The sequence below is a fragment of the Rhinopithecus roxellana genome, chromosome 14 (genome assembly GCF_007565055.1).
Source record: "Rhinopithecus roxellana isolate Shanxi Qingling chromosome 14, ASM756505v1, whole genome shotgun sequence".
NCBI classification, from domain to species: domain Eukaryota; kingdom Metazoa; phylum Chordata; class Mammalia; order Primates; family Cercopithecidae; genus Rhinopithecus; species Rhinopithecus roxellana.
The window spans coordinates 44446381-44471939 of NC_044562.1; the positions used below are offsets into that span (position 1 = coordinate 44446381).

The 25559-nt window shown below is 38.0% G+C and overlaps 1 protein-coding gene across 1 annotated transcript in view; it reads right to left on the reverse strand.

Annotated features, from left to right (window-relative positions):
• ANKAR (ankyrin and armadillo repeat containing) overlaps positions 1 to 25559 on the reverse strand; it is a 72031-nt gene that overhangs the window by 19729 nt on the left and 26743 nt on the right. Inside the window, exons 8-12 of the mRNA XM_030916098.1 lie at positions 20673 to 20874; positions 18756 to 18964; positions 14702 to 14806; positions 6282 to 6523; positions 5290 to 5458 (exon numbers count right to left, since the gene is read on the reverse strand). Coding sequence (XP_030771958.1) covers positions 5290 to 5458; positions 6282 to 6523; positions 14702 to 14806; positions 18756 to 18964; positions 20673 to 20874 — 927 coding nt within the window. The remainder of the gene's footprint in view (positions 1 to 5289; positions 5459 to 6281; positions 6524 to 14701; positions 14807 to 18755; positions 18965 to 20672; positions 20875 to 25559) is intronic.

Consider the following 25559-nt stretch of genomic DNA (forward strand, 5'->3'; position numbering starts at 1 on the left):
TTCCATAATCAAGAGTTCAAAAGTATCAATGTTACTGTGTTTGAGTATGGGTGTTATCACTAAAAATAAACACATCAACTTTGCTCAAATTTGATAGATAAAAATGCTGCCTCAACTTGTTTTGTACTTTTGGTATTGGTGAGTCTAAACATGTTCCTATATTTTAACAAGTTGCGTTTTCTTAACATATAGAAAAGTTGTAAGAATAAGAGAATTCCTGTATACCTTTACCTGGATTTATAAATTTTTAATATATTGCCATATTGGTTTTTCTATCCATTTATCTATATAATCTGCTTTTCTAAATTTGAGCGTATGTTGCATGCATACATCATGGCCTTTTATCTCTTTAATATTCTAGTGTGTATTTACTAAAAACAAGCCTATCCTTTTATGTAACTACAAGGCAATTAGTAGATGCAATACTTTAATCATATTGTGTTGACCATCCTAGTAATGTCCTTTATCACATTTACTTTCTTCCAATACAGGATCCAGACCAGGACCATGTATTGCACTTAATTATTTCTCTTTAGTGTTCTATTATCTGGAACCTTTTCTCAGGGGTTTTTTTTGGTCTTTTATGACATAGACATTTTTAATGAATATAGGTCATTTAGTTTAGAGAATTTTCCTCAATTTGGGTTTCTTTGATGTTTCCTCATGACTCAAGATATGCACCTCCATCGAGAATATTTTTAAAGTGACATTATGGCTTGGGTGCAGTGGTGCATGCCTGTAATCCCAGCTACACAGGAGGCTAAGGTGGGAGGACTGCTTGAACCCAGGGGTTCAAGATCAGCCCGGCAGCATAGCAACCTCATTTCAAAAAAAAGTGACATTATGTTATAGGGATATCCTCTGTGGAGTTATATAATGTCCATCTATTCCTCGATGGTGATGTTAATTTTGATCATCCAGTTTCTCTACTATATAGTTGCTATTTTCCCTCTTGCAACTAATAAGGAGCAAAACACTTGTAAATATCAAAATTTGCCTCCAAGATTTAGCAACCATTTATAATTTTTGCCTGAACCAATCTTTACTATGCTGTTTGCAAAATACTAATTTTCTAAATCTACCACTCCTTCACATTTGTCAGTTGACATTCTGCTATAAGGAAGAGCCCTACCTTATTCTCTATTTATTTGTTTCCTTGTTTATCCAATTTTCATCAGGATGAGGGCACAGGTTCCTATTTTATTCAATGAGTTATAACCCATTAATTTAATTTAATTTAATTTAATTTATTTTTGAGAAAAGGTCTCATTCTGTCACCCAGGCTAGAATTCAGTGACACGAACTCAGCTCACTGCAACCTCTGCCTCCCAGGCTCAAGCAATCCTCCTACCTCAGCCTCCCAAGTAGCTGGGAATACAGGCATGTGCCACCACGCCCAGCTGATTTTTGCATTTCTAGTAGAGATGAGGTTATGCCATGTTGCCCAGGCTGGTGTTGAACTCATGAGCTCAAGCTATCTGGCCGTCTTGGCCCCGCAAAGTGCTGGGATTATAGGCATGAGCCACTGTGCCTGGTGTATTTTCTTATTTATGTTGTTACTCAAATTGTCTAAGATTTGGCCAGTGGGAGCCCCTTCAGGTTGTCCTTGTGTCCTATAGATATGCCTCCTTTTTTTTAAAAAAAAAAAAAAAAAAAAAGGATTTTATTACTTTTTTTTTTTTTTTTTTTTTTTTTGAGGCGGAGTCTGGCTCTGTCGCCTGGACTGGAGTGCAGTGGCCGGATCTCAGCTCACTGCAAGCTCTGCCTCCTGGGTTTACGCCATTCTCCTGCCTCAGCCTCCCGAGTAGCTGGGACTATAGGCGCCCGCCACCTCGCCTGGCTAGTTTTTTTTTTTTTTTGTATTTTTAGTAGAGACGGGGTTTCACCGTGTTAGCCAGGACGGTCTCGATCTCCTGACCTCATGATCCGCCCGTCTCGGCCTCCCAAAGTGCTGGGATTACAGGCTTGAGCCACCGCGCCCGGCCAGGATTTTATTACTTTGTCACCATATGATGATGTTCCTGACTCGCCATATACCTTCTCTGCCCCTGCCCTGGAATCAACTATTTCTCCAAGAAGCTCTGGTTCCTTTTAATGAGGGATGATATTTAGAAACCAAGATTTGGGTGCTTGGTATGCTCACTGCTACTGGAATATCATTGCTTCTGGATCATATGTATATGTGTATGTGTATATGTATGTGTGTGTGTGTGTATAAATCCAAATATGTATACATATGTATGTATATGTGTATACACACACACTCATACATACACACATACATTTCTGATTCCAATCCAACCCCACAGGGTTCTTTATTGCTTTCCTACATTCTGCACATTTCTTTGCACAGTAAGAACCCAATAATATCAACACATTTATTCATTTCTTCAGTCCTACAGTACTTATCATGTGGGTTCAGAATTGTTCTACCCATATCACTATGACATACAAGCTCACTAAAAAGAACTCAAAATCTGTGTGTAGTTTGTTTTGTGTTTACCCTTAGAAAGAGGGTATATAATGTACTGGGTTTAAAATTATTTGTGTTCATTTTTTATTTTTAAATCTAGTTATATAATTTGTTTATTTCTTTCAGTTTTCATTTCCCCCAGCCTGTACATTTAATTTTTTTATTATGTAGAATATCAATATATTTCCAAAAGCAAAACTAGATAGAAAAGTGTTTGTGCATTCATGTAGCTACCAATATCCTTTAGATGCTCTATAATCCAGCATTTGTTTTTTCATATACTATCAAGGTTAATTATCTCTCTATTAAGGCCTTATTGTTCATACCAACTTCTACACCCACTTTATATCAATTTATGTCAAACACATTAACTATTTTTATTGTTATGAGTATTTTCTTCTGAAATAGAAACTGAAAAAGCATTCTGTATGCTTTTGTTACATATTTGAGTTTCTGTGGTGGTGTCATATAAACTTTTGTTATTAACACAGAACAGGAAAGTTGGGTGCCATATGAAATCAGAAGCATTGTAGGAATGAAAGCATGTATACATGAATACATGTATATAAGAATGTAAATATAAGCAGCTAAATGGGTGAAGGAAAGGCCTAAAACAAACCAAATTTAGCAAGGGTAGGCTTGCTCTGGACATAGAGACTCAGACTAAGGAGATGTTAACAAATCCATCTTTTCAAGAAACTATATGTAAATCTACTTTGGGACCATTTTAATACATGAAATCTTAGAGTAGCTCACATGGTAAAGAAGACACTGGAATTAATAATATGCCTTTTTGATCTCCTATACCTTAACAACCCAGCTAACATCCAAGAGGACTATTTGCTAAAGCACTAAAGTTATATAGAGGGGCTTACCTAAAAAGAAAAAAATATTAAAATTTATTTTAAATTATCTTCATTGGAGTGAGGAGATAATGTAGATTATGGTGTAGGAAAAAATACTTTTATTTCAATAATGTATTTCATACCATAGTTTTCTTTCATGAATGAACTCATTTGTTATTTATTCAAATTGCTGCTACAATTTGTACTTTGTTACAGCATCTGGGATTAAGAAAAGGAAAACAGGAAGAGAAGATCTAGTCCCTATATTTAAATTTTAATTAGTTAGATAAAACACAAACAAAAAAAGAGATAAAGAATGACTATAAATGAGTAAAAATTATAGGTTTAAAATATACATAAAAGCTGACCCTCTTTAATGTTATTCTTTTTTCCTTTTTTTTTTTTTTGAGATGGAGTCTCACTCTGTTGCCCAGGCTGGAGAGCAGTGGTGCAATCTCAACTCACTGCAACCTCCGCCTCCCGAATTCAAGCAATTTTCCTGCCTCAGCCTCCTGAGTAGCTGGGATTACAGGCATGCACCACCATGCCCAGCTAATTTTTGTATTTTAGTAGAGATGGGGTTTCACCATGTTGGCCAGGCTGGTCTCGAACTCCTGACCTCAGTGATCTGCCTCAGCCTCCCAAAATGCTGGGCTCATAGGTGTGAGCCACCGCACCTGACCTCTAATGCTATTCTTAAAGGATAAAGTAAAGCATAGTAAGCAATGGAAGAACACTTGAACAGAGAGATCATAAGAAATTTGTTATGAAAGGAGAGGGCTTTCAAATGATGTCACCACGCGATAGAGGTTCTTAGAAGATGACGCTTAAATTTGAAGTTTTAAAGTAAAGGAAAGATCACTTCTACATTCCCCTTATTCTTAAATCTTAACTTACATTTAACCAATATATTTATTTTGTATTTATTCCTGGTTAACTGGAAGAGGAAGCCAAATGATATACTGAGCAGGAAGAAAAAGGGCAAGTTCTTCTCAATTTTCTCTTCCCCCAAATTTGGGGAAAACCATATATTTGGAGCTTACACTGTTACATCTGCTGACTGGAATGAGATTATTCTTACAGAACCCAGGAGACCATTTGCAGTAGCTGCAGAAACTGCCTCATGGCTTTTGATGTTCTTGGTACTGAGATGCACTTTAGGAACTGATAATTGGCCTAATACTTCCCGATAACCTTGAATTTTGACATCAAATATCTAACAAATCTGAAGCCCTTGTTGTCACTTGCAAAATAGCTACCCATGATCAATATGTGTACTATTCACCCAAGGTAGCATATACTCTCCTAGTCATATTGTATGTATTTTTAAAATCATCCATGCCAGTATTTCCATTGTAAACATGTCTAATTAAACTTTTTAAAAGAATATGCCTTTGACAGTCAATTATTTTTGTAAGCCCAGCAGTTTAAATTTAACTGTTTTCTGCTGGGCATGGTGGCTCACACCTGTAATCCCAGCACTTTGGGAGGCTGTGTCGGGCAGATCACAAGGTCAGGAGTTTGAGACCAGCCTGGCCAACTGGTGAAACCCTGTTTCTACTAACAATACAAAAATTAGCCGGGCGTGGTGATGCATGCCTGTAATCCCAGCTACTCAGGAGGCTGGGACAGAAGAATTGCTTGAACCCGGGAGGCAGATGTTGCAGTGAGCTGAGATCACACCACTGCACTCCAGCCTGGGCAACAGAGCAAGACTCCATCTTGAGAAAAATAAAATAAAACAAAATAAAATAAAATAAAATAAAAATAAATAAACTTAACTGTTATCTACATAGTTTGGCAGTTAGGAAAAATAAATTTGTGTTTTAGATATTAAGGTTATATTACACATGTTTAGATCTATTCAAAGACAGATTCAAGACATCTATTCATATAGGACAAGTCAAATCCCATGTTTGCTTCACTTAATATATCTGGTCATTATAAAATAATACAGAGATAGAAGCTCACCTGAATCAGAACTCAGAAATCTGATAAGATACGGGAGGCCTTTATGTTCTCTGACAGCTCTTTGGTTGTTTTCATTTCCTATACATAATACCCGTATACAGTTCATTACATTTACTAGCACATTTTCTATGTTTAAGTTCAATAGATTTATCAGACTTGGGATTCCATTCTAAAAATAAACAAAAAAAATTACATTTGAATTAGTTTAAGATAAATGTAATCTTTATTTAGAAATACAAGTTGGCTGGACGTGGTGGCTCACACCTGTAATTCCAGCACTTTGGGAGGCCAAGGCAGGCGGATCACAAGGTCAAGAGATCAAGACCATCCTGGCCAACATGGTGAAACCCAGTCTCTACTAAAAATACAAAAATTAGCCGGGCGTGGTGGTGCATGCCTGTAGTTCCAGCTACTTGAGAGGCTGAGGCAGGAGAATCGCTTGAACCTGGGAGGCGGAGGTTGCAGTGAGCCAAGATTGTACTATTGCACCCTAGCCTGGTGACAGAGAAGACTGTCTCAAAAAAAAAAAAAAAAGAAAGAAAGAAAAAGAAACACAAGTCTGTAATCTTTCTTGCTGTAAATAACTATTTAGGAGAGAATGAGTGCCACAAACAAATGTGTCTATTGGTAAGAAACATTATGTGACAGTTAATACAGCTATCTAAGTGAAGTAAATAAGATTGATTGAATATATTGCCCCATTAGGAAATATTTGCCATTGTAGACACTGCACTGGTAATTGGTAAACAGCAAGAAGCAATCGACATATACTAACTTAAGAAAATACTCCCTCATCTACCTCTGGACTGTACTCAAATGCCAACTTTTCAGTGGAGCATTTTTCATCAGGCACGCCCTCTCTCTCCCTCTTCCCTGCTGTATTCTTCCCTGAGAGTTTTGTCATTGAATAGCAACATGGGTTTCTATTTTTGTAACTTCTACATGAGGGAGTTATTGTCAGTCAAAAATAATGGTCTATGAAAAAAACTTACATATTTGGCAATAACATCCTTGTTTTCACATTGAGCAATATCATATAGAATGACAGCACAGCGAGACTGTACTTCAGGCTCATCACAAACCAGTAGGTTGATTAGAGATGGAATGCCTCCCGCTTCTACCAAAGCATGCACTGCTCTTTTGTGGGTTGAGATATTACTCAATAACCCAACAGTTTTGCACTGCAGTTTTATTTTGGAACTTTTTAATAGATTGATTAAGGCAGGAATGGTGCCTGTAATGAAAAGAGCAAAAAAATAAAAAAGCATGAATTATTGGTAACCATTTTAGTCAATTTATCATGGCAATATTTAAATAATATTTATGGGCATTATAATATAAATAATTATGAAATAATTGTATAAAATATTTATAAAATTATCATTTGAAACTATATGAAGAAACCTTCCATCTTGTCTTTGGTATGGGCAGCTCTCATTGTTCATACATTTGATTTTCACAGAGAGTGATCATGCATTTTATATTAGTAACCTTAAGCCACCATTGAAACACTGAATTCTGGCTTAAGATTATTGATAAATAAATTCTTTGTGCTACAACATGGTACAGTTCAGTTTTGGTTATTGCATCAACTTTGTATGGCACTGCTTATGCAATTATTTGAGCATTTTATTATATTTTATCCTTATTTTATACCAGCATGTGAAAAACAAAAAGTGCTGAATCTAGTAAAATGCAACATTAGTCTCATTAATTACAATTGGCTCAAAGATAGAAATCATTGGGCATAGTGAAAATAGAAAATCTGGCTTCAGTTTGATGCCTGTTATACTTACATCAATTCAATGTTAAGCAGAAAGCACCTTATAAGACACACACAAAATGACAGAAAATATAATAGATATAATAAAGACTTTATTTATTTAGCTACCTGAAATTAAACATCCCTCGTCACTTCTTTAAGTCTATAGTTCACCTTTTGGATATAGAGCTTTTTGTACAGATTTTCAGGAACATATTAGGGGACTATCTATGATCAATCAAATTTTAATTTATTCATTTAATATTTATGAAGCATTTCACGTGCATTCAATAACCACATTACGGTAGTGGCTACCATATTGGACATTTTCAAATAGAACATTTTCTTTGTGTGTGTGTGTGTAGATAGATAGATAGATAGATAGATAGATAGATAGATAGATGGAGATATAGATAGACATAAAGACAAAGACAGGGTCTCACTATGTTGCCCAGACTGGTCTCAAACTCCTGGGCTCAAGCTATCCTCCTGCCTTGGCGTCCCAAAGTGCTGGGATTACAGGCACAAGCCACCATGCCCAGCCGAACATTTTCAACATTTCAGAAAGCTATTCTGGACAGTGCTATTCTCAAAACAATCCTATGGGGTAGAGCCATTTTATTTATTTTTTTATTATACTTTAAGTTCTAGGATACATGTGTACAACGTGCAGGCTTGTTACATAGGTACACATTTGCTATGTTTGTTTGCTGCACCCATTAACTCCTCATGTATGTTAGGTGTTTCCCCTAATGCTGTCCCTCCCCCTGACCCCCATCCCTCGACAGGCCCTGGTGTGTGATGTTTCCCACCCTGTGTCCAACTGTTCTCATTGTTCAGTTCCCACCTATGAGTGAGAACATGTGGTGTTTGGTTTCCTGTCCTTGTGATAGTTGCTCAGAATGATGGTTTCTAGTTTCATCCATGTCCCTGCAAAGGACATGAACTCATCCTTTTTTATGGCTGCATAGTATTCCATGGTGTATACATGCCACATTTTCTTAATCCAGTCTATCACTGATGGACATTTGGGTTGGTTCCAAGTTTTTGCTACTGTGTATAGTGCCACAATAAACCTATGTGTGCATGTGTCTTTATAGTAGCATGATTTATAATGCTTTGGGTATATACCCAGTAATGGAATTGCTGGGTCAAATGGTATTTCTAGTTCTAGATCCTTGAGGAAACGCCACACTGTCTTCCACAACGGTTGAACTTGTTTACACTTCAACCAATAGTGTAAAAGCATTACTATTACTCCACATCCTCTCCAGCATCTGTTGTTTCCTGACTTTTTAATGATTGCCATTCTAACAGATGTGAGATGGTATCTCATTGTGGTTTTGATTTGCATTTCTCTGATGACCAGTGATGATGAGCATTTTTTCATGTGTCTGTTGGCTGCACAAATATCTTCTTTGAGAAGTGTCTGTTCATATCCTTTGCCCACTTTTTGATGGGGTTTTTTTTTTTTTTTTTTTTTTCTTACAAATCTATTTACGTTCTCTGTAGATTCTGGATATTAGCCCTTTGTCAGATAGGTAGATTGCAAAAATTTTCTCCCATTCTGTAGGTTGCCCGTTCAATCTGATGGTAGTTTCTTTTGCTGTGCAGAAGTTCTTTAGTTTAATTAGATCCCATTTGTCTATTCTGGCTTTTGTTGCCATTGCTTTTGGTGTTTTAGTCATGAAGTCCTTGTCCATGCCTATGTCCTGAATGGTATTGCCTAGGTTTTCATCAAGGATTTTTATGGTTTTAGGTCTAACATTTAAGTCTTTAATCCATCTTGAATTAATTTTTGTATAAGGTGTAAGGAAGGGATCCAGTTTCAGGTTTCTGCATATGGCTAGCCAGTTTTCCCAGCACCATTTATTAAATAGGGAATCCTTTCCCCGTTTCCTGTTTTTGTCGGGTTTGTCAAAGATCAGATGGTTGTAGATGTGTGGTGATATTTCTGAGGCCTCCGTTCTGTTCCATTGGTCTGTACCACTGTTTTGGTAACAGTATCCTGCTGTTTTGGTTACTGTAGCTTTGTAGTATAGTTTGAAGTCAGGTAGTGTGATGCCTCCAGCTTTGTTCTTTTTGCTTAGGATTGTCTTGGCAATGCAGTCTCTTTTTTGGTTCCATGTGAACTTTAAAGTCGTTTTTTCCAATTCTGTGAAGAAAGTCATCAGTAGCTTGATGGGGATGGCGTTGAATCTATAAATTACCTTGGGCAATAATGGCCATTTTCACAATATTTCAGGAAATCACGGATTTCCTATCCATGAGCATGGAATGTTCTTCCATTTGTTTGTGTCCTCTTTTATTTCATTGAGCAGTGGTTTGAAGTTCTCCTTAAAGAGGTCCTTCACATGCCTTGTAAGTTGGTTTCCTAGGTATTTTATTCTCTTTGTAGCAATTGTGAATGGGAGTTCACTCATGATTTGGCTCTCTGTTAGTCTGTTATTGATGTACAGGAATGCTTGTGATTTTTGCACATTGATTTTGTATCCTGAGACTTTGCTAAAGTTGCTTATCAGCTTAAGGAGATTTTGGGCTGAGATGATGGGGTTTTCTAAATCTACAATCATGTCATCTGCAAACAGGGACAATTCGACTTCCTCTTTTCCTAATTGAATATCCTTTATTTGTTTATCTTGCCTGATTGCCCAGGCCAGAACTTCCAACACTATGTTGAATAGGAGTGGTGAGAGAGGGCATTCCTGTCTTGTGCCAGTTTTCAAAGGGAATGCTTCCAGTTTTTGCCAATTCAGTATGATATTAGCTGTGGGTCTGTCGTAAATAGCTCTTATTATTTTGAGATACATTTCATCAATACCTAGTTTATTGAGAGTTTTTAGCATGAAGGGCTGTTGAATTTTGTCAAAGGCCTTTTCTGCATCTATTGACATAATCATGTAGTTTTTGTCATTAGTTCTGTTTATGTGATGGATTACATTTATTGATTTACAGATGTTGAACAAGCCTTGTATCCCAGGGATGAAGCCGACTTGATCATGGTGGATAAGCTTTATGATGTGCTGCTGGATTCGGTTTGCCAGTATTTTACTGAGGATTTTCGCATCGATGTTCATCAGGGATAGTGATCTAAAATTCTCTTTTTTTGTTGTGTCTCTGCCAGGCTTTGGTATCAGGATGATGCTGGTTTCATAAAATGAGTTAGGGAGGATTCTCTCTTTTTCTGTTAATTGGAATAGTTTCAGAAGGAATGGTACCAGCTCCTCTTTGTATCTCTGGTAGAATTTGGCTATGAATCCATCTGGTCCTTGACTTTTTTTGGTTGGCAGGCTATTATTCCCTCAATTTCAGAGCCTGTTATTGGTCTATTCAGAGATTCAACTTATTTCTGGTTTAGTCTTGGGAGGGTGTATGTGTCCAGGAATTTATCCATTTCTTCTAGATTTTCTAGTTTATTTGTGTAGAGGTGTTTATAGTATTCTCTGATGGTAGTCTGTTTTTCTATGGGGTTGGTGGTGATATCCCCTTTATCATTTTTTATTGCATCTATGTGATTCTTCTCTCTTTTCTTCTTTACTAGTCTTGCTAGTGGTCTATCAGTTTTGTTGATCTTTTCAACAAACAAGTTCCTTGGATTCACTGAATTTTTGAGGGGTTTTTGGTGTCTCTATCTCCTTCAGTTCTGCTGTGATCTTTGTTATTTCTTGCCTTCTGCTAGCTTTTGAATTTATTTGCTCTTGCTTCTCTAGTTCTTTTAATTGTGATATTAGGTGTCAATTTTAGATCTTTCCTGCTTTCTCTCTTTTTTTTTTTTTTTTTTTTTTTTGAGATGGAGTCTCACTCTGTAGCCCAGGCTAGAGTGCAGTGGTGCGATCTCAGCTCACTGCAAGCACCACCTCTGGGGTTCACGCCATTGTCCTGTCTCAGCCTCCCAAGTAGCTGGGATTACAGGTGCCCACCACCAAGTCTGGCTAATTTTTTTGTATTTTTAGTAGAGATGGGGTTTCACCATGTTAGCCAGGATGGTTGCGATATGCCCACCTCAGCCTCCCAAAGTGCTGGAATTACAGGCGTGAGCCACCGCACCCGACCAATTCCTGCTTTCTCTTGTGGGCATTTAGTGCTATAAATTTCCCTCTACACACTGCTTTAAATCTGTCCCAGAGATTCTGGTACATTGTGTCTTTGTTCTCATTGGTTTCAAAGAACATCTTTATTTCTGCCTTCATTTTTTTATTTACCCAGTAGTCATTCAGGAGCAGGTTGGTCAGTTTCCATGTAGTTGTGCGGTTTTGAGTGAGTTTCTTAATCCTGAGTTCTAGTTTGATTGCACTGTGGTCTGAGAGACAGTTTGTTGTGATTTCTGTTATTTTACATTTGCTGAGGAGTGCTTTACTTCCAACTATGTGGTCAATTTTGGAACAAGTGCAGTGTGGTGCTGAGAAGAATGTATATTCTGTTGCTTTGGGGTGGAGAGTTCTGTAGATGTCTATTAGGTCCACTTGGTGCAGAGCTGAGTTCAAGTCCTCGATATCTTTGTTAACTTTCTGTCTCGTTGATCTGTCTAATATTGACAGTGTGGTGTTAAATTCTCCCATTACTATTGTGTGGGAATCTAAGTCTCTTTGTAGGCCTCTAAGGACTTGCTTTATGAATCTGGGTGCTCCTGTATACAGGTGCATATATATTTAGAATAGTTAGCTCTTCTTGTTGAATTGATCCCTTTACCATTATGTAATGGCCTTCTTTGTCTCTTTTGATGTTTGTTGGTTTAAAGTCTGTTTTATCAGAGACTAGAATTGCAACCCCTGCTTTATTTGGCTTTCCATTTGCTTGGTAGATCTTCCTCCATCCCTTTATTTTGAGCCTATGTGTGTCTCTGCATATGAGATGGGTCTCCTGAATACAGCACATGGATGGGTCTTGACTCTTTATCCAATTTGCCAGTCTTTGTCTTTTAATTGGGGCATTTAGCCCATTTACATTTAAAGTTGATATTGTTATGTGTGAATTTTATCCTGTCATTATGATGTTAGCTGGTTATTTTGCCTGTTAGTTGATGCAGTTTCCTCCTAGCATCAATGATCTTCACAATTTGGCATGTTTTTGCATTGGCTGTTACTGGGCGTTCCTTTCCATGTTTAGTACTTCCTTCAGGAGCTCTTGTAAGGCAGGCCTGGTGGTGACAAAATCTCTCAGAATTTGCTTGTCTGTAAAGGATTTTATTTCTCCTTCACTTATGAAGCTTAGTTTGGCTGGATATGAAATTCTGAGTTGAAAATTCTTTTCTTTAAGAATGTTCAATATTGGCCCCCACTCTCTTCTGGCTTGTAGAGTTTCTGCCGAGAGATCCGCTGTTAGTTTGATGGTCTTCCCTTTGTGGGTAACCTGACCTTTCTGTGTAGCTGCCCTTAACATTTTGTCCTTCATTTCAACCTTGGTGAATCTGACAATTATGTGTCTTGGGGTTGGTCTTTTCGAGGAGTATCTTTGTGGTGTTCTCTGTATTTCCTGAATTGAATGTTGGCTTTCCTTGCTAAGTTGGGGAAGTTCTCCTGGATAATATCCTGAAGAGTGTTTTCCAACTTGGTTCCATTCTCCTTTCACTTTCAGGTACACCAATCAGACGTAGATTTGGTCTTTTCGCATAGTCCCATATTTCTTGGAGGCTTTGTTTGTTTCTTTTCCCTGTTTTTTCTTTAAACTTCTCTTCTTGGTTTATTTCATTAATTTGATCTTCAGTCACTGATGCCCTTTTTTCCACTTGATCGAATCAGTTATTGAAGCTTGTGCAAGTGTCATGTATTTCTCGTGCCATGGTTTTCAGCTCCATCAGGTCATTTAAGGTCTTCTCTACACTGTTTATTCTAGTTAGCCATTCATTTAATCTTTTTTCAAGGTTTTTACCTTCCCTGCAATGGGTTTGAACCTCCTCCTTTAGCTCAGAGAAGTTTGTTATTACCGACCTTCTGAAGCCTACTTCTGTCAACTGATCAAAGTCATTCTCTGTCCAGCTTTGTTCCGTTGCTGGTGAGGATCTGTAATCATTTGCAAGAGAAGAGGCACTCTGGTTTTTAGAATTTTAAGCTTTTCTGTTCTGGTTTCTCCCCATCTTTGTGGTTTTATCTACCTTTGGTCTTTGATGTTGGTGACCTATACATGGTGTTTTGGTGTAGATGTCCTTTTTGTTGATGTTGATGCTATTCCTTTCTGTTTGTTAGTTTTCCTTCTAACAGTCAGGTCCCTCAGCTGCAGGTCTGTTGGAGTTTGCTGGAGGTCCACTCCAGACCCTGTTTGCCTGGATATCACCAGCGGTGGCTGCAGAACAGAAAAAATTGCAGAACAGCAAACATTGCTGCCTGATCATTCCTCTGGAAGCTTCGTCCCTGAGGGGCACCCACCTGTATGAGGTATCAGTCGGCCCCTACTGGGAGGTGTCTCTCAGTTAGGCTACAAGGGGGTCAGGGACCCACTTGATGTGGCAATCTGTCCATTCTCAGAGCTCAAACACCATTCTGGGAGAACCACTGCTCTCTTCAGAGCTGTCAGACAGGGACGTTTAAGTCTGCAGAAGTTTCTGCTGCCTTTTGTTTAGCTATGCCCTGCCCCCAGAGGTGGGGTCTACAGAGGCAGCAGGCCTTGGTGAGCTGCAGTGGGTTCTACCCAGTTTGAGCTTCCCGGGCGCTTTGTTTACCTACTAAAGCCTCAGCAATGGCGGATGCCCCTCCCCCTGCCAGACTGCTGCCTTGCAGGTCCATCTCAGATTGCTGCGCTAGCAGTGAGCAAGGCTCCGTGGGTGTGGGACCTGCCGAGCCAGGTGTGGGATGTAATCTCCTGGTGTGCTGTTTGCTAAGATCGTTGGAAAAGCACAGTATTTGGGTGCTAGTGCCCCATTTTTTCAGGTACAGTCTGTCACAGCTTCCCTTGGCTAGGAAAGGGAAATCCCCCAACCCCTTGTGCTTCCCGGGTGAGGCGATGTCTGCCCTGCTTAGGCTCGCCCTTCGTGGGTGGCACCCACTGTCCAACCAGTCCCAGTCGGATGAACCAGGTACCTCAGTTGGAAACGCAGAAATCACCTGTCTTCTGTGCCAGTCACGCTGGGAGCTGCAGACCGGAGCTGTTCCTATTCGGCCATGTTGGAACGGACCCCAGTAGAGCCATTTTATTAGTGAGTAAACTAAACTAAGAGAGGTTAAGCAATTATGTTGGAACGGACCCCAGTAGAGCCATTTTATTAGTGAGTAAACTAAACTAAGAGAGGTTAAGCAATTATCTTAAGTTCTAAATGCAGAGCTAGTTACACAGCAGACCTGACACTAAATCTGCTATTTTTAATTTCAAAAGTAAATTGTGCAAAGTATAGAATAGGAATAATTTCTAAATGAAAGTAAATATAAAAGTAGTGTGGTAAAGTAATTTAAAAGTTAAATTAATACTTAACATCAGTTTTTAAGTTTTTGAGCTTTTAGACAAATAGAATTGATATAGTTTTTTGATCCTGTGCAGCTTCCATGTGGAAAATAAAATATATGGTTGACAGGTAAATGACGTGATCTTAGCAAAAGAAACTTAAAATCTACTAAATTTTTTCCTTTATAATCAAAAATATATTTAAAAATGACTGATGAATAAAATATAGCTCTACATAAAATAGCATTTAAAAAAGATAGTTAATAGAGTTTGCATCACCTGCATCCAAAATACATCTCCAGTATTGATCATTTGCTAAGCAAATTACTTCCAAGGACATGACAGCCATCATCCTTCGTTTATAGCTTTCAGACTGTAACATTTCTGTTTAAAGTGTTCAACAGAAAAACACAGCTGTAATTTATACAAGAGGCAATGAAATGCTTGATTCTGTTTTTTGTGCCAGCTAAGTAAAACCAAGGGTTGAGGTCACCACTATTACCACCAACTGCATGCATTAAATTCCCCTCTGTGCACAGCTCCCTGTGAAGTAGTGACAAATTCCATCAGCCCATGATCTTTGAGGTTTATAGTCTATACAATAAGTGAAAAAATCCTGAAATTTCTTTTTTTCAGATGGGGTCTCAATTTGTTGCCCAGGCTGGAGTGCAATGGCATGATCACAGCTCACTGCAGCCTGAATCTCCCTGGGCTCAGGTGATCTACCATCTCAGCCTCCCTAGTAGCTGAGACGACAGGAGTGCATCACCATGCCCAGCTAATTTTTGTATTTTTTGCAGAAACAGCATTTTGCCATGTGGCCCAGGCTGGTATCAAACTCTTGGGTTCAAGCAATCCACTTGCCTTGGCCTCCCAAAGTGCTAGGATTACAGGCATGAGCTACTATGCCTGGCGGAAATTTTTAATCTTTGGTCTGAGTGACTTAGATTGGGTGGTCACATACTTCAAATTCCCTTGGAAAATAATACATCTCTCTTGGCTAAAATTAGTTGTTAAATAAAATTTGAATGTGAGTTTTCAAGAATAGCAAAGTAATCCACAGTATTGTCAATAAAAATTTAATATCCATTAAATTAGGTATGAGGCTTTATACATTTCCTGAGTATAAAAAAGATACTTTAAATAAAATCTTGGATGAACTTGTACTACAGACAGAAGGTATTACAAATATACATGTCTATTGTGCTAGGAAAAAACACACAGACTATCTTTTCCTCATATCTTTAGCCAGCCACTCTATTACCAAATCTGTCCTAAATCTAGCTTGGCTCTACCATTCCATGGCATTCTCTTTTAAAATTCAGCTTCTACTCCAAGAACTCATCCTGAGACCTCTAATAAACTGATTTCTCTTTTACACATAGTGGAAATGGGTAGTGTGAGGAGGGAGAGCTATTGCAGGGCCCAAGGCAAAACAGCAGTGGCCAGATGCTCACTGTTGTTTGTTCTGTTTGTGTCATTGTCAGGACTTTCCCCACAATGGCTGTAGGAAGCAGCAGCCCTGGTGAATTTTTATGTGCTTTTAGGCCATTCCTGTTAGGGGGCAGAGCTTCCTACTATTAAGGTAGGTTTTTACAATGATTTAGTCTAGTAAAAGTAACAGGATGATCCTCTCACTTCCTCCTAACAAGACTACGAAATGATACAAATGCACACAAATAAACATTGAAAACACTTTCCAACATCTCTTGGGGCTCATATCCAGTATTTGGGATATGTTCCCAGTACCTAGTAAATTCCAACGTCAGGTATTGAGCCAGACTTCTTGAATCAGTAGAATGGGGTTGAAAATCTTAAAAACATATTTTATCCCATCCTAAAATGAGTTGTTGGAAAAAAATCAGTTCTCATTCTCCAATTCATTTCTCTTATTTGGCTTTAGTTTTTTATTTTTATCAAAGTGATGCATGTGCATGATTCAGAGTTAAATGTTACTAAATGGCCTATAACAAAACTTAGTGGTTCCTGGCCCCACCCTCCCAACTTTTCTGTGTTCATCACTCCATATACAATCGGTTTAGACTCTTCCCTATAACCCTCTATGATTTATAAATCTCCTTATTTCTACATATTTATACACATTGCTGTGTTTTGCTACATTGATTTAGACTTCATTGACTTCATGTTATGAAAAATGGGAAATTAACTCTTTCAACATTGCTCTTTCCTCTTCCCTTTCTCCATATTTATAGCTTTTAGTTAAATCAATGTTAAGTGCTTACATGATGTCTATACAATTATTATTCACAGCTGAGCACTGTAATGTACTATGGTTGTGTCTCTTTTTTTTTAAACAGGTAATAATTTCCTTATTTTATTTATTTATTTATTTATTTATTTATTTATTTATTTATTTATGTTGAGACGAAGTCTCACTCTGTCACTAGGATGGACTGTAGTGGCACAGTCTCGGTTCACTGCAACCTTTGCCTTCCAGGTTCAAGTGATTCTCCTGCCTCAGCCTCCCAAGGAGCTAGGACTACAGGTGCATGCCACCACACCCAGCTAATTTTTTGTATTTTTAGCAGAGACAGGTTTTCACCATGTTGGCCAGGATGGTCTCTATCTCTTGACCTCGTGATCCACCTGCCTCGGCCTAATAATTTCCTTATTTTACAATAGTCCCCCCTTATCTGCAGAGGATACATTCCAAAACCCCCAGTGGATACCTGAAACTGAGGATAGTACTGAACCCTGTATATACTATGTTTTTTCCCAGACAGATACTTCTTAACTTATGATGTGGTTATGTCCTGATAAACCCATTGTAAGTTGAAAATATTGTAAATTGAAAAGCATTTATAAACCTAATCTGCCAAACAGCATAGTTTAGCCTAGCTTAACTTAAATGTGCTTAGAATACTTACATTACCCTACAACTTGGCAAAATGATCTAACACAAAGCCTATTTTATAATAGAGCGTTTAATAACTCATATAATTTATTGAATACTGTACTAAAAGTGAAAAACAGAATGGTTGTATGAGGACTGCAAGTACAGTTTCTTCTGAATGTGTTCACTTTTACATAATTATAAAGTCAAAAACCGTAAGTCAAACCAGACTGTCTGAACATACATATCTATAATAAAGTATGTAGGCATAGTAATAGCTTAACAATAACTAATAATAGATTACAACAATATACAATAACAGAAGTTATATGAATGTGCTCTATCCCTCTCTCTCAAAATACCTTATTGTCCTATACTGCAGGTAACCGAAACCACAGAAAGAAAAACTGCTGAGAAGGGGAGACTGCTGTATTTCATCTGCTTAGTTTTCCTTGTACCTACTGATAATTCCTCCCATCTTTTTCCTCTAGACTGGATGCACAGTTCCATTCTGGAACTTCCCCTTGCTGTCTTCCTTGAAATTCCCTATGCTTTACGCTTGGGTAAGGTTCCCAGTTTCCCAGGTCCCTCTCCTTTCTATTTCTTAGGGAGAATTCCAGCCTTGGCATCTTTAGGTCTTTCCTAGTTAGGCTCTGAGGAGAGCACTCCTAATGGGCACTGCCAGTTCTCAAGCCTTTTGAGGATTTATGGTGTGAGTCCAAGAGGTTCTCAGCTTTCCCACTGTTGGCTTGGAATGATTTTCTCTGGCTGGCTAAGTCCTAAGTCTTGCCTATCTGTTTCCATCTTCCAATATTTTATTGCTGTTGCATCCTTTCTTGTTTTCCCTTGAATGCTTGTCTACTGCTGGTGGTATTATTAGTATTGCTTAATCTCCATGTAATTTTAGGGGGAGTCTTGAAAGGGAGTAAAATTAGATATGTCCATATAATGGACCTAGTGACCCTTACCCTTATTTTGGCTAGACTGAATGCAAATTTGAAAAAAAAAAAAAAAAAAAAAACGAAAACAAAATCTCCAGCAGAATTTTTCACAAAACATTCATCACAATATAACAAAAGATTTTGCTAAATTTGTCTCTAAAATTAGGAGGCAAGGAATAAGTTGGAGGGAATATTTTTCACTTAAAATTTCCTATTTCCTTTTTTTTTTTAATGAAGAAGATATTTGAACTTCTGGAGAAAGTTGGAAAATAAAAATAAATATAATTGTGTAACATATAGTCTGTTTGGGTCACAGATCTTTGATTTTAACTTGGAAACAACTATATTTGCATACACAAAAATGCAGATCTTTATTATTTGTATTTTTATTTCTGGTCTTAATAAAATGTTTATTTCATGATTTTTAAATATTTAAAATATAATGCACATATTATTTTGTTTTCTCTCAGAGTATCAATAATTAAACTGAATAATAATCAGAACATGTATTTATAAAGAGATTATACTCTATACTCACCTACCAAAGTTTTCCACACAGGGAGTTCAGGAATATTTAATTTTATTATATATTTGAGAACCTCTGTATGAAATGTTAACACTGATAAATGGATTATATTATTTCCTTTAGTATCTGTTTTTCTCCAGTTAGCACCGATAGAAAACAGGTATTGAATAGTGTCCAGTGCTCCTGAAGTGGCAGCAAGTAACAGTGGAGTGCACTGATTCCTAAAAATTAAGAAACATAACAATTAAACACACATAGAGTGTCAAATTTACTTTTTGTAAAACTATTCAAGCTGCAATTGGAGGCAGTCTGACTTACACCACCACCTTCTGTTCTTAGGAATTCTCATCTTCTGTATTCTACATGTGAATCGATTTGCCTCCCTTGCCATGCCATCCTTACTATGGGTCCCTATCCACCTCCCCAACTTAATTATCATGCCTTATAATTTGTTTGGAGGATGATAATGCACAAAGTTCTTACAATAGACTGTCCTATTTAAGCCTTATAACTACTCCGTAAGTGAAGGAAAAAGCAAGGCAAATATCATCAGCCCATTTTACAAATGATGTAACTGAGGCTCAGGAATTAATTACACCCATTGCTTCATGTCCAGTTTTCAAATCCCAGCTTCCTCACTGTGGCAGAAACTAACAGTTTTGCTCGAAAACTCATTATCTGATTTTTAGATAGTGAAGATACTTTGTTTGGCTATCCAGTGCAATATTACATTTCCCAGATGCTGCTGCTTCTTTTTTGTTGTTGTTGAGATAGAGTCTCACTATGTCACCCAGGCTGTAGTGCAGTGGTGCGACATCAGCTCACTGCAGCCTCTGCCTCTCTGGTTCAAGTGATTCTCGTGCCTCAGCCTCAGGAGTAGCTAGGATTACAGGCATGGACCACCATATCCGGTTAATTTTTGTATTTTTAGTAGAGACGGGTTTTTGCCCAGACTGGACTCAAACTCCTGACCTCAAGTGATCTGCCTGCCTTGGCCTCCCAAAGTGCTGGAATGACAGGCATGAGCCACCGCACCTGGCCTCTTCTTTCTTCTCATGGCCAGACATGATGGTGAAAGCAGGAGTTGCCATCTGAGGGACATCAGCTTCCTCTGGTGGCTTCCACATGTTCAGAGCAACAAGAGGAAGCTGATGTCTCTTATACTGTCAAGCCGTTATACTAGCCCTAAACCACTGAATAATAGTGGAAAGGTTACTCGAAGACCTAGAAAAACCTGAATGAAACTATGCCTAAATCAGGCTCAGAGATCCAAAGTAATGACCTGGCCTTTAGATTTCTAGCCAAGAATGTACCTTCAGGAGAAGTTACACCTTTACCCTAAATGCTAATCCGCAGCTAAACTGTAAAACAAAAGAGTGTTGGGATTTTTTAATTTCCAAGTTATTTTATTCTTTTTAATGTATTTCTCTTCTAGATACTACTAAATATTTCTCCTGTAATCCAAAGCCTGTCCCCTTTGATCTGAAGTCCTAGGGCTGCCTACTGGTTGTGTAGGATCCAGTTTAGAGCAACTCTCTCCTCCCTAGTCTCAGGCTTCTTCCAGGGCACTAAGCAAAGCATTTAACATGAAAAATTAATCTGCAGAACCATATTACTGGAACAAGGTTAGGGAAAACTCCCTAGGGATTAGTCCTTATTCTTCCAGAAAACATGCATAGGTTAATAGAAGCTCCTGTCTTTATAAATTCTAATGATAAGTGGTAGGAGGAGACAGTGAGTAGAAAGGATAGGAAAGTAAGCCTCACATACCTTTCAAATCACCCATGCCTATCGCCTTTTAGTGGCAGTGTGTGCGGCAAGCCATGAAAAGCAGAAATTTATATTCTATTTAATTTTCTTTCTTCTTGTTTTTTTTTTATTATTGCCTAGACATCAACCTCAACCTGATATAAATGCTTAATGACTTACTCAGCTGTTGCCTCAGCTTCTAGCAAACTAGGATCCTTCCTACAGAGAGCAATAATGATGCAAACGTTGTCATAGAAAGCGGCAAAGTGAATCGGCATCCAGCCTCTTTTTTCAGAAAGCGTGTAATCAGCTTTGGAACACAGTAGACAGACTGTTGTCTCTAATGAGCAAGCCTGTGCGGCAAGGTGTAGAGGTGTTGGACCTAGAATGGATGGACAATTACTTCAGTGATCAAAGCACTAACATTCCTAAAAGAAAACCTAAATGCCTTATTGATATCTATCCACAGAGCTTAGTATTGTATGGTATAAAATCTCCAAAGTAAGTATTAAAAAAACAGTTAGACAACCCTATATTCCTTTATTTAACTCAGGATTAAAAATCCCGACCAGTAAAAATCCATACTTAGAAACAAAAAACAAAAATTTTTTTAAATCCCTATTTCTTTATAAGCAAAGAAGAATGAGTAACATTTAAAATACTAAATATTTGAATAAAATAAAATAAAATGTGAAATATTTGAAAATTTAAGTAAATGTGTAAAATAGTCTTATGGTAAATTATTTCTTGTTTATTTTCCATTTTACTTATGTTTTTTAGTTGAAGATAAGATCCTTTGAAATTCAAATATATATATATGTTCACAAAGACCTCTATGTCACTAAATCCAATGGGCATTTTTCTTTTATTTTTTTCCAGTGCACATAGAATATTTATTATTTGGGTAGATTCCCAAAAATGGGCCGAGTACAGTGGCTCATGCCTGTAATCCCAGTACTTTGTAAAGCTGAGGCAGGTGGATCACCTGAGGTCAGGAGTTTGAGACCAGCCTGGCCAACATGGTGAAACCGGGGTCTACTAAAAATACAAAAAAAAAATTCAACTGGGCATGGTGGCGTGTGCCTCTAGTCCTAGTTACTTGGAAGGCTGAGGCAGGAGAATCGCTTGAGCCTGGGAGGCAGAGGTTGTAGTGAGCAGAGATCATGCCATTGTACTCCAGCCTAGGCAACAGAGCGAGACTCTATCTCAAAAAAAAAAAAAAAAAAAAAATCCCAAAAATGGGAGTTGCTGGGTAAAACTGTATAATCATCAACAGTATCATTATTACTGGTAATAGATATTGCCAAATTATTCTCCCAAAGCATAATAGCAATTCATACCTTTACCATGTGATACGGTTTGGCTCTGTGTCCCCACCCAAATCTCATCTCGAATTGTAATCCCCACGTCGAGGGAGAGAGGTAACTGGATCATGAGAGCAGTTCCCCTACGCTGTTCTCATGATAGTGAGTGAATTCTCACTAGAGTACAACTGTCATTTTTCAATTCTCATCTTACTTATTTCTCAATAGTATTTTACACCATTGACCACTTCTTCCTATTTAAAATAATTTCTTCTCTTGGCTTTTGTGGTATCACACTCCCAATTTTTGTCCAGTTTTACTGGTTACTCCTTGGCAGTCTCCTTTGGAACCTTCTCATTGTCCTAATATCCAAATGAACTTTAAGGCTCAATCTTGGGCCGTTTTCTTTTCTTAGTGGCTTTGCTTACCATATACAACTTGATGACTCCAAGGATTATGTCTCTAGATCTGATTTCTTCTGATTTGCAGATCTATATCTTCGACATCTCGTAAAGCATCTTCACACATCCCCTCAAACTTAATATACTCAAAATTGAACTACTATCCTTCCTTCCAAACCTGGTTCTCTTTTACTGCTTCCTAAATCAGTGAGAGATATGATGATCCAGGCAGTTGTACAGACCACAAACCTGGAAGACTCTTGGCACCTCCCTCTTATTTCCTTCTCCATAACCAGCCCATCATCAAGTCTAAAAATCTCTAGAACTCATCTCTACCACCACCACCATCCTAATCCAAGCCATAATCATCTCCCAACTGCTATCCCCATCTTGTTTTGCCCTTATCCAACCCAGTTTTTCAAAACATAAATCTGATCTTTTCATCTCCTTGTTCAATGGCTTCTCAAGGCCATCTGATTATGAGGAACAGTGACAGGATCCACTGGCTCCAACTTAACTTGAAGCACCAGCTACAACTACCTTCTTCACCTACCTCCCAGTAAAACCATGCATACCTTGTTCTCCTCATTCTGGCTTTCTTGTAGCTCCCCAAATGTAGCATAATCACACGCCCCAGGTTACCCAGGAAAGTACTGGTCAAGTACTTCTCCCCCTATACCTTCCCATTACATTATTAAAGGCCTATTTACTATAGTTTCTTTTACCTAGTACATCAAGTTCAGCTATCAAGAAAAATTTAGAAGGCATATTAAAAAAGCAAAAAACATAGTTTAAATAATTATGTGCTAGCATAATTATTAATAGTGCCCTTTCACTTTCAAGTCTCCCTGATATGGATGATGAATTATCTGGTCACCCTGGACTATTCCTGTTCTCTGACACCTTCCTTCTCCCAAACAATTCCTCCCTTACCAGGATCTAGCTAACTCCTAACATTTCTCAGTTTAAAAGATATTTCCTCAGTGAAGCACTGTTTTCATTAAATCTCTGCCATCAGAAACATCCAGTGTCCTCCTACCTGCCTTGATAGTTGGAGCTTGACATTATAGCCTTGATAGTCTATAAAATTTGACCCAAATCTAGTTATTTAAAATTATTGTTTAGTCTTCCAGTTTCTGGTCCAGCATTTAAGGAGCTTAGAAGTCACCACTTCCTCCTAACAACAAGTAAAAAGCTGAACCAACCCTAAATAAATCAACAGCCCTTAAGTTTGTCAGATAAGGGAGGTAATGGGCAAACTGATACCCTCAAAATTGGAGAGACAAGTGGATTCACAGAGTCATAACTTAGTAGAGCAGAAACTTACAAGCAGAAACTTTCTAAGGAATCATTACTGCAATAAGAAAACCTTAACATTAATTCACAATTGCTAGAAGCTCAGTGTGGACAAGTATGAGAGTTAAAAACTCTAGAAGGATCCATCATAGTGGGGCCCCATGCTTTCATGTGTTTTACTTATACGAGTTTTATCAGGTCCTCACGGTGAATATTGAAGAAAAATCCCCTCATTCCAGCCGGAGGACGGAGAAAAGGAACCATTTTGAAATACTCCAGGGCATTCTGTTCTTAACAAGACCTGCTCTCAAGAGAAATTACTTTACCAGAGCCTAACCTATTGGGCTTTTATCAGACCCTAACCTGCTGGGGTTTTATCAGAACCTAACTTACCTAGGGAAGGGAAATGCCCAACTCCAGTCACCTCTAACCATCCTGCATGGCCTAAGGGACGGGGGAGAGGACTGAGAAGCACTGGTGAAGTTCAAAGTATAGGGAGGCAGGCTCACTAAGAGACGAGACATAATCATAAGATGATAGAATGCTTCTCCCCCTATACCTTACCATTACATTATTACAGGCCTATGTACTACAGTTTCTTTTACCTAGTACATCAAGAAAAATTTAGAAGGCATATTAAAAAAGCAAAAACCGTAGTTTAAAGAGACAGAGCAAGCATCAGAACCAGACATGGCAGGGATGTTGGAATGATCAGACAGGGAATTTAAAACAACTATGATTAATACGCTAAGGGTTCTAACGGATAAAGTAGCCTGCAAGAACAGATGGGCAATGTAAACAGAGAGATGGAAATCCTAAGAAAGAACCAAAATGACATGCTACAGATAAAAAACACTATAAAAGAAATGAAGAATGCCATTAATGGGCTTATAAAGAGATTACACACAGCTGAGGAAGGAATCTCTAATCTCGAAGATGTATCAGTAGAAACCTCCAGGCCAAGACACAGTGGCTCACTCCTGTAATCCCAGCACTTTGGGAAGCCAAGGCGGGAGGATTGCTTGAGCCCAAGAGTCTGAAACCAGCCTGGGCAACATAGTGAGACCTCATCTCTATAAAAAATAAACAAAATTAGCCAGGCATGGTGGCACGGGCCTGTAGTCCCAGTTACTTGGGAGGCTGAGGTGAGGGTCACTTGAGCACGGGAGGTAGAGGCTGGAGTAAGCCGCGATCATGCCACCGCCCTCCAGCCTGGGCAACAAATACCCTCTCTCAAAAATAAAAATAAATTGAAAAGTCTAGGGGGAAAAAAAGAACCAAAAGAGAAGAAAGAGAGAAAGGAAAAGAAGAAATATTTAAAACAATAATGATTGAGAATTTTTCCATATTAATGTGATATATCAAACCACAGCTTCAGGAAGCTCAGAGAACACCAAGCCAAATGAATGTCAAAACAAACAAAAAACTACATCAAGGCATATCATTTTCAAATTACAGAAAAACAAAGATAAAGAAAATAATCCTATTTACTGCAGCACTATTCACAATAGCCAAGATTTGGAAGCAACCTAAGTGTCCATCAACAGATGAGTGGATAGAGAAAATTTATCCATTCATGTGGATACACAATGGAGTAGTATTCAGCCATGAAAAATAATGAGATCCTGTCATCTGCAACAACATGGATGGAATTGGAGGTCATTATGTTAAGTGAAATAAGTCAGGCACATAAAGACAAACTTTGCCTGTTCTCACTTATTTGTGGGAGCTAAAAATTAAAGCAATTGAACTCATGGAGATACAGAGTAGAATGATGGTTACCAGAGGCTGGGAAGGGTAGTGGGGGGATGTGGGAATAGTTAATGGGTACAAAATAGAAATAATAGATAAGACCTAGTATTTGCTAGCACAACAGGGTGACTATAGTAAAAAGAAATTAATTGTATATTTTAAAATAACTAAAAGAGTATAATTGGATTATATGTAACATAAAGGATAAATGATTGAGGTGATGGATACTCTACTCTGATGTAATTATTATGCATTGCACGCCTGTATCAAAAAAATCTCATATACTCCAAGTATATATGCCTACTAAGTACATA